Genomic DNA, 10,022 nt, shown 5'->3' on the forward strand with positions numbered 1-10,022 from the left:
GAGCCCATGTGTATGTGATGTCTGTGCCATCCATTTATGGCTCCAAGTGTACAAACCTGTGCCGAAACCAGTTGTAGATCTGAGCTGGGACTCAACACGTTCGAAGAAAAGAAAACCCCAGCTTGGAGAAAGGAAAGCGGGATAACGGGAATGAGGGATAGGGTATTGACTGTGGCAGGGCGCCATGAGTCTTGTCACTATCAGTAAGAGGTTACATGGACATCGTCACCCACCTCAGAGACGAGACGGAGGCCGAGGCGGTGACGCGTCGTCTGTCATCTCATCTTGACGGACAGCAGATTACGCACCTCCGACACCTCAGGGAACCTTTGGGTCGGCCTCCAATCTTCCTCCTCCACCCTCCTGCTGTCGGCAGAGGCTTCCCACCTACAGCCTCTTCCTCTCTCCCAGCCTCCTCCGCATGTCCCTCTTTCCTGTTACTCTCCTTCCTGTCCTGACCTTCATCAATGCGAGTACGGTGCTTCTGCCCCCCTCCTCCCACAGCCTTTTCTTCTGCCCCCTGCCTCACTTTTAAATCTCTCCTCTTCCTATTTTCAAATGCATTGTTTGTGCTCTGACTCGGTCTCCCAGTGTGTTACCATTTCTCTCCCTCTCTCTCTCTCTCTCTCTCTCTCTCTCTCTCTCTCTCTCTCTCTCTCTCTCTCTCTCTCTCTCTCTCTCTATATATATATATATATATATATATATATATATCCTTCGCTGTCTCTCGCTCTTTTTCTCTTTCTCTCTCTTTCTTGGATACTCTCTCTCTCTCTGATTTCCCAGTGTAGTTGTTCTGACTGAGACACCTGGTTGCTCTGTGTTCAGAAGTCTATCTCTCATCCTGTCCCCCCCAACCCACCCAATCATCTTGTGCCGCTCCCTGTATCCTTCCCTGGCCCACATCACATCACCCCCATCAGGCCTGTCTGTCCTGGGCCCCGTAGCTTAGCGACTGGGTCTTTCATCAGCGTGGCTGCCTGTTTGATCTGCCAGACCTCTGGGTCCTGAGAGAGAGCCGCCTCAGCCCACAAAGGCTCTCAGCCCCCCCGGTCCAACCCCCCCCCCCCCCCCCCCCCCCCATCCACCCACCCCCTCACACACCCACCCGACCGTTAGCACCATTCAGCCACCACTGGCCTGTCATCCATCCACCAGCTACCCAGCCCCTCGCTCTGTCATCTCCATACCCATCCCTGCCTGTACAAAGACAGATATGGCCTGGCATCCCTGGTGATTTTCAACCCTGGTTCTCTCTGGGCCCTGTGCTGTCATTCATAGTGCTCCTTGCCTTTTTATGTGGCCCTCGGTTGGGCACCTTCAAACACCCTTGACACTTACAGGCACAAAAGTTATGGTTGCCACCAAAAAAAGCCAGAGTTAGTAAAAAAGTTGCTGTGGTAAAACATTATTGGAACAGACAATGTGAAGAGCTGAATAATCTCTGATGATATGATGTTTTCTAATGATAGGATGAGATTTCACAGCCGTGTCATGAACTGTAATGGAACCTGCCTTTGTAGCCTCCTAGTGGACATATTTTAGAATCACCCCTGCCACAAAGCTTGTGTCTAAGTCTCGAAGGTAACCTTTTTTTTAAAACCTTTACCCAAAAATGTTGCCCTCGGTGTATGAGAATGTCCCAATGTTTTACAGAAGACGTCTACTGAATGTACCTGCTTACTTAGCAGTCTGTCAGATACGATCCAGCTACGATCCAGCTACAGCTACTGCTAAATTACTAAATGTACTTGTATCAATATTAAAGCATCCCAAACATTATATGTTTTTCAATTTTTCATAGTGTTTTCTTAGGGTCTGTCGGGTGTAATTCTACTTACTGTATAATATGAAATATGTGCAACTTATAAAGGCTGAGTAAATATACAGCTGCTCCTGTTGTGCCTGTTGCCTAGTAACAGCACACTTTTTGCTGCTGATGTGGAAACTGTTTTGACAGAGATGACAAGACTGAATGAAGTGAAAGTATATTGGAAGAACCACCATACCAGCACAACATTAATCTAATCGAAAACTCTCCTTGCTAAATTTCTTTTTGCTTTCATCCTCAATATTCCTGTAAGAAAAAAAATTGTCCTGTCAATCAAATATGTAATTTTGTTTCAAATAATAATACAAAAATATATATATCTACAGTTGAAAGGATCCAATTGGTATACACAGATAAGTCCTCTGTCTGTGATTACTATGGAAAGAGAGGATGGACTCACTACCTCTTCACCAGTTGTATATGGATTGGGAAATGAAATTATTTAAACATTCGGCACAGAGTGAAATAAATATATTTAGCGAGTGAAATAATGTATGTATGTATGTTTCTGAGGGGACAGCCTGAGAGTATGTAGAGCCTGCTCAAACGTTCGATTCTCGCCGAGTGATGGATGGTTTTATACCATGGTCACACAAGAAAAGCTACCAGGAAAGGATTTACGTTTCTGCAGTGGTAGGTCTTACTTTGATCGTTTTCTACTTTTGAGTGCTACTGCTGTGGTAATCTTGCACACAGTACTCAAGATTTTTGTGTCTGGATGCTTAAGTAGGGATGAGGTGTGTGACATGATTCTATAGCTGCCATCCTGTGTCATTCACCAGATGGGAGTTTAACTTGAAAGGATAACTGACCACGTCACATGATGGACATTATAATGTTACATTAAACTGGTGCTCTTGGTCTGTTAACCATTGTCCACAGATATACAGGATTTCTCTGTCTGTAGACTCAGTGAGATGTAGAATAGAGTTCCTTTGACACTGTGTTCAGGGTGATCAGAACATGTCATATTTACATTCAGCCTTTGTTGACTACAGACATCTGTAGGGGGAGCATTGCTGTGAGTCATGTAGAATGAGGCTCTGTGGTCAGCAGTTCAATGGTCAGGTACAGTAATAAAGCTCTTTCCAGGTTCACCACACTGCTCACTGGAAAATAAGAGAAAGAGACTCTGCCAAACCAGATGTGACACAAGTAAATGTCATCCTAACTGCTGTAGAGACCACCAAAATGAACCAACCAAACAAAGAGGCTATCTGATTTTTGCTGGTGTAACCCATGGCTTTGACATTTACCTCGATAGAAAGCAATAAAATCTCTTGATGCTGGGAAGGCAGAGAGCTTCTCTGGGCATCCAAACTAACCTTTGGAAGGAGAGGGCCATTGTTGAATATGTTGATGAAATTACCCTCATTGCTAACATTGAATGAGTTTATGCAGCTATGCGTGCGTCAGGCCGTGTTGTAAACAGATGGTTTGGGGCTGGAAGGTAAGGTTCTGTTGATATTCATCAGTCTACCAGGCAACTGCTGGAGGTTATTCATGACCAGACCGAGCCAGGCCAATGCTTCAGCCCTGAATAATGGAGACGACATAATCCGACGCTTCTGCTCCTATTCTCTGTCTCAGTATGATTGCAGGTTCAGGTGACGTTGGAGCCATTGTTGGGTACTCGGACTAGGACTGTGTTTGGTATGCATTTACACTTGTTTTGTTCCAAATGGTCAAGACATACTCGCTTCAAAAATGTGCTTGTTTCAAATCCAAGCTGTCCTAAGGACACGCTTCCAGATCCATGAGTTACGTAACTGGATGACAAGAACACTTGAACAGTGGTTCGATAACACGAACCACTGCACATGCTGTGCAGTGAATCATGTGTAAAAGTCTTGAAAATGTGAACCAATCTTCCACATAAAACTACATACTTGCAACCGAGCTCTCTCTCTCTCACACACACACACACACACACACACACACACATGCACACACAGCTCACCTGTTTCCCATTGTATACTGTACATGCGCAGTGTGTCTTGGATGTGATACCTGTGAGAAGGCACAAGTGTGTCCTGTTCCCACTGCTCTACTTGATCAGTCCTCGCGTTTGTGTGTATGTGTGTGTACGGGTGTGGCTGTGTGTGTGTGTGTGTGTGTCTGCCTGGTTAGCTAGCGTCCGAGGCTGAGGGGCAGGTGTTTCGGAGAGCGTCCTGTGGCTCATGGTCCCCTCACTAATTAAGTTGAGGGTCTTTGTGTATGTTTATCTGGCTCCTGTGGCAGGGCTTTACCCAAACACAGCCCCTCTCCCTGTCAGCTCAGCCCGGCTTTGTCCTTCCATGGGAAAGGGTCGTCTTCACTGAAGCCGGAGTTGACCAGCGCTCCAGCATACTCCTCTCTTCTTACCGCTCGTACTCTGAGGCAGGAGCCCCTCCTGTTCTGACATTAGGAAGCACAATGGTTAGTACCAAGACTATTCACCGCGTCTACGCCGGGTTTAAAGGGCTTGCAAAACCAGAGAAGGGAAATATCTAACAGCCGAGAGAGTACACACACACTCATGCGCGCCCACACACGCAAATGCACAAGCACCAGACACAACGATGGATATTCACGCACGGGAATTGGAATGAGATAAACACCTTGCTGAGGGTAGTGCAGGGAAACCAACAACATCTATGCTCCACTCACTTCAAAATTGTGCTGTGGATAGGCACACCGTTTTGGGTGTTAATTTAATATGAACTTGTAGAATGTCTAAATAAACAACTTTTTTCTCTTTCATCTCTGTTTCAGGATTGAAATGCCGTGAGACATGACCTTCATTTGTCTGAGAAGAATATTTATCTAGGTTGATGTGCTGTTGCAAATACATGTAGGTCACCATTGAAAGGCAACATCTGATATATCGGATATAAACAGACTGGAATATCGGAGTTTAAAAGGAAAGGACAATTAGGAGGGGAGGTTCCTACATTATTTGTGTCTATATGTGTTCTAACGATTCAGAGCTGTTTCATTAGTTTTTTTGCAAGTTGGGTCAGGTTTTGCCACCTGCTGCCCACCTACCTAGTTTCTCATTTAAGCCAGCCTCATCAGAGGTCAAGCAGAGTCACAGACAAACACTGAAACAATCACAGTGGCACATGCCTGCCGCCTGCTCCAGATTATCCATTATTTCCAATGAAGAGTTCTGTTGTCTATATAGAGCCAATAGAGCCATTTCACAATACTGACTCGACGCCAGCATAATGCTAGCAGGCCACTGACTCACAACTGCTACAACAGCAGCCTCTTCCTCCACAGATCCATGTGTTATTCTGGAAGGCCAGATGGCTCAGCGATAACAACAGGGAAATACTCCACCTTCAGCCAGAGACACGACAGGTCAGTCAGGGCAGAGAGGAGGAGCAAACCTTCACGCCTCAAACATTTCAAAAGGAGGGTAATTTTTCCTTCAAGACTGCTGGTGCTTGACTTGATGCTTTCTGTACCATTTACATGTTGGAAACCCGTCAGTTCAAAAGTATTCCAACCAGTTTTGTAGTATTTCCTAACAAATAGCGCGTGCATGCTGATGTTTTCACGCGATAGCGTAATAGCAGATGGACACAATCTTTTATGTCGAGGTATACGTGGCCAGTATCTTAGCTTTTGTCATGCCACATATGTCCTGTTTCAGGTGAGCAGCGGGGGAGACATGAGAAGAGAAAGAAAGAGATGAGAGCTCGAGAAAGAGGGAGAGACAGCGATGAGAGTGAGGGGGGGGGGTCAGGTTTCTCTCTTCTCCTGTACCTTTAATCCAGGCGTCAACCATTTAGAGGTAAGGGGATGGAGCAGGGCAGCTTTGATTTGACCACGACTCCCGAGCAGAGTTTGGGTGGAGGGGAATTAACATGGATGAGTTGGGAGGGGGCGGGGATGGTTCAAGCCGGAGAGGAGGGGGGTTGGAGAGAGGGGCGGAGTATAAATACCTGCACTAGACAGGAGGGGTGTTGCACAGGTGGGCTTTTCAGAGGGACAGGCCAGAGAGGAGCGGAGATACTCGTCAACCTGGGAAAGACCAGTCCAAGAGTAAGGGACCATTGGGAGAGACCGCTCCAGGGGAAGAGAGAACGGCCTGGAGCACCTGAGAGAGACTGGACTGGAGGAACCGCTTCGGAGAGGCAGGTGACGCGGAAGAAAACCAGCTGCGCTCTGTTTTTGATGAGAGTCATCCAAGCTTGGTCCAGCAGAGAAGACCCTGGGTGGGTTCACCTGAAACAGAGACAGAGGGGGAGTGTACCTGCCCCAGGAAGAGTTCCCACAGCAGTCCAGAGGGTGTACCAGGTGCCGGCTGAGGGTGTACCAGGTGCCGGCTGAGAAGGATGTCGTGCCAGGCGTTCAGTACCGACGCCTTCACCACGCTGGTGGGAGACTCCGGCCTGCCACTGCTCATGCATCACGCCTCCGCCGGTGACTGCTCGCCGGCAACGTCCCACACCCACAACATGGTCTCCACAGGTAACCTCTGACCCTAACCCTGACCTCTACTCCTCTTCTCCCCATCGTCAAGCCCTGACCTTCTCGGCACCTTTGGGGAAATTGATGTTCCACTGAATCCCATTTCTGAGACACCCCGGGTGCTTTCGAAATGTCGTTGCTTGCACGTTAACTAATAGTCACGCTTGTTATTTTGATTGATATCCTGATGCGAGTGGTGCCTCGCTCTTAAGTTTTTATGTGACCGTAGGAGCCATTTGATGGGTCATGTGTCACCCATCCAGACACAATTAGTGCCAGTGACAGCTTTTTAATTCAGTCAAATGTGGGCTAAAGGGTCTCAGGCATAGAGAATAACTGTCTCTCATTCAGGTAAATGAGAATGATGCTAATTAATTTTTGTCAAGCTGTTTTAGTCGTTTGGATGATTGCTGAAGTGGGTGTGCTGTTGGTGTCACACGTTTGATTGCTAAAGTGATGGTTGTGTTCTGCATGTGTGTGGATTTAACGTGTGCCAGCTTCTACAGAGCCCCAGCATCTGCCGATACCGATAATGTCTCTATTTTCGGAGATTCCTTTTTACATTGAATTCGCTAAACAAACAGGCACACGATGGCACACAGTAATAAAACTGGTTACAGTGACGGGGGGAATGAAAAGGCCTGTTGAATATAAGATGCATTCTTGTGGTCCATGGCAGTGGCAGGTTTATGAGAGTGTGTCTGTCCACCAAGGGCCTTCTGGTCTGTCTCTGGTCCAGTCCTCAAAGCGCTCTCACATGCATCTCGCCACCTCCGCCATCGGAAACGCCCTCAGCAGCGCCCCCCCAGGCCTGCACTACCCCATGACCCCCTGTCACTATGGCAACCAGCAGACCACCTACGGCATGATGGCAGGTGAGTGAGGATGATGACGAGGAAAAGGAGGAGGACGATGAGTGGGATGATGCCGTGAATTCCTAACTAGGTCAATGATGCTGACGATAATGAGGATGATGATGATAATGGTAATGATGATGAAGATCAGGACGTTTCCAACGATGATGAACGCGTTTCCCTGTGCAGCTCAGGAGATGCTGTCTGCCAGTATTTCCCAAACCCGTATCCTGCAGACTTGCAGCGTCCCGCACCCCAACATGGTCAACGGAGCAAACACACTGCAAGGTGCACACACACACACACACACACGCACACACTAAGGAATCCCTGAAATCATGTACTGTTCACAGCATGTTTGGATGTATGATCTCATGATGGTTTACGATCCTTTTTTACAACCACACTGCCCTGCCTCCCTCTGCTGTCTGTAATAGGCATCACATGGTCCTCTCTCTGCCCCACCATCTCCAGGTTCCCTGACTCCCTGCCTCTACAAGTTTCCAGACCACAGCCTTGGGGGGGGCTCGTGTGCCCTGAGCCACAACTTCTCCTCGCTTCCCCCCTCCCTGCTCTCGGAAGAACTGTCCATGGGGGAGATGAAGCCAGACCCCCGTCGGAGGAACAGGCCCCCCGAGGACCCCCCCGACATGGACTCTCCCCAGATACGAGAACTGGAGAGGTTCGCCAATGACTTCAAGCTGCGCCGAATCAAATTAGGTGAGTTGCCGTGTTTCTTTGTCGGTTCAGGGTTCACGAATGGAGGAATGTGGTGGCGCACGCCGCTCACACATGTCTTGTCCTTATGAGAGTCTGAATGTGTGGGTGTGTTGTTCACAGGGTACACCCAAACTAACGTAGGTGAGGCTCTGGCTGCCGTGCACGGCTCAGAGTTCAGTCAGACGACCATCTGTCGCTTTGAGAACCTGCAGCTGAGCTTCAAGAACGCCTGCAAGCTGAAGGCCATTCTGGCTAAGTGGCTGGATGAGGCGGAGCAGGCAGGGGGTGAGTTGTCGATCAACAGTTATCGAACTCTGACTCTGATTTGTAGTAGGTGGATATTTGTTCATTTGACACTTTTTCTAACAGCCCTCTTTAATGAGAAAATGGGCATGAACGAACGCAAGAGAAAAAGAAGAACCACCATCAGGTGAGCTTTTTTTTCAAGAACGATAAGAGAACGAGAACCAAAGAAATGCTGTATATGTCGCCCTCGTTTTCTTAGCATGTCCTTCCCCTTTTCTTCTCTAGTCTGGGGGCGAAGGAGGCATTGGAAAGGAGTTTCGGGAAGAAGAGCAAACCTTCCTCCCAGGAGATCGTTCGCATCGCCGAGGGGCTCCACCTGGAGAAGGAGGTGGTGCGAGTGTGGTTCTGTAATCGTCGGCAACGGGAGAAGCGTGTGAAGACCAGTCTTCACCACAGCTCCTATCTGACAAAAGAGAGCGCCACCTGCAGGTAGACATATGCCATCCTGACTGGTGGCTCATCCAGGAATGATGAAATACTGCTGTATACTGTATCTGTGATGTGACATGATCAGACACAAGCTAGGCTGGGAACATTCACTTCATGCTAATACCTTGTGGTGCTTGTCTAACACTGAATGAACTACAACTGCCAAGAATTTAAAAAAAAAGTGTTCTACATCTTGTAATACAGATGTATTACAGAAATTACAGATTGTAATTTATCGCAAGGGCTCATTATTTATTTGATGTATTATGACAATCTTTTTATGAGACTTAATATACGATGTGGCTGTATTATAAACCTACTATGAAATGTTCACAATCCCTGTACGGTATGCATATTTTGTTATAAATGTCTGTTGTGGTGTAATTTGGGGATAAAGTAGTGCATGTGAACAGGAGTCTGAGACTTGGGATGACCTGATTTGTGTGCTGGATATGACTGTCGTCTTTCTTGTTCAAATACAGATCTGCATTATACTGACCCACAAATAGGCCCTCACCGTATTACAATGTACGATTCAATATTCATAAGAAAATAGTGACATTACAACACATCACATTTTCATCTGAGGTACGATAAATGGAACTAACAAATTGACGACTGACCTGCGAAAATATTGTGTTTTTTTGTAGATGTCATATTTTCACTTGTCAAGGATAGCAATGAAACCACAAAGAGAGATCTCTGTGAGGAGACAGATTTAAGAAATCCAAATCCATGTACCGGTAATCCCTGCTCTTTTGTGGTGGGATGGTTCAAACTGTCATGTTAACAGATGGCTTTATGTGTTTCTATGAATAAATACATAGGAACAGCACATCATCTTAGTTTTATGCATGGATCAGGAATGTCACATGGGAATCATAAAGGCATCAGAGGAAGGTTTCACATCTCCACACACCCCTATCAGGGACGACCATGACAGTATATCAGTGTTTTATTCAAGCAGTGTGTCTTTGGGGTAATATAGGGGGTTTATGGTCTGAAATACATACACATCTGCTCCTTTTGTAAGAAGCACAGCAGTGCTTGAAGGTGTTGGGACATCATGGTGGGTGCAGCTGGTGTGGTCCCTTTGAGGGGAGAACTTCCAGGATGCCACAGGGGAGGTAGATACTGCGAGAGGCAGGAGATGGGGAGGGAAGGTCGGGGGCTGGCACCTGGGGGTTGGGGGCTTAAGGCTTGGGGCCGAGGTCAGGTGGTTGGGGGCCCTGGGATGTGGGCTCTCCTACTCCATCTCTATGGTCTTAGCTGTAAAGAAAATGGATAACCAGAGGGGGATCCACTAGAGATGTATGGTCCCTGATCTAGATGAGCCTAGCAGTGCTGTGGAGTGAAATAGGATGACCATAAAGAGGAGCCATGGAGAGGGAGAGGCAGAGAGAGAAAGACAATTGGGCTTC

The 10,022-nt window shown here is 47.3% G+C and overlaps 1 protein-coding gene across 2 annotated transcripts; it reads left to right on the top strand.

Annotated features, from left to right (window-relative positions):
- Positions 1 to 6,156: 6,156 nt before the first annotated feature.
- On the top strand, positions 6,157 to 8,605 carry pou1f1 (POU class 1 homeobox 1). Of its 2 annotated transcripts, none has more exons than XM_067260831.1 (6): positions 6,157 to 6,292; positions 7,006 to 7,167; positions 7,621 to 7,866; positions 7,987 to 8,151; positions 8,236 to 8,296; positions 8,398 to 8,605. In XM_067260831.1, the coding sequence occupies exons 1-6, from the start codon at positions 6,157 to 6,159 to the stop codon at positions 8,603 to 8,605; spliced, it is 978 nt and encodes a 325-aa protein (XP_067116932.1). The 2 variants fall into 2 exon arrangements, with proteins under 2 accessions (XP_067116932.1, XP_067116940.1); XM_067260839.1 differs by having other exon boundaries at positions 7,102 to 7,167.
- The last annotated feature ends 1,417 nt before the right edge of the window (positions 8,606 to 10,022 follow it).

Source organism: Osmerus mordax, chromosome 2, assembly GCF_038355195.1.
Source record: "Osmerus mordax isolate fOsmMor3 chromosome 2, fOsmMor3.pri, whole genome shotgun sequence".
NCBI lineage: Eukaryota > Metazoa > Chordata > Actinopteri > Osmeriformes > Osmeridae > Osmerus > Osmerus mordax.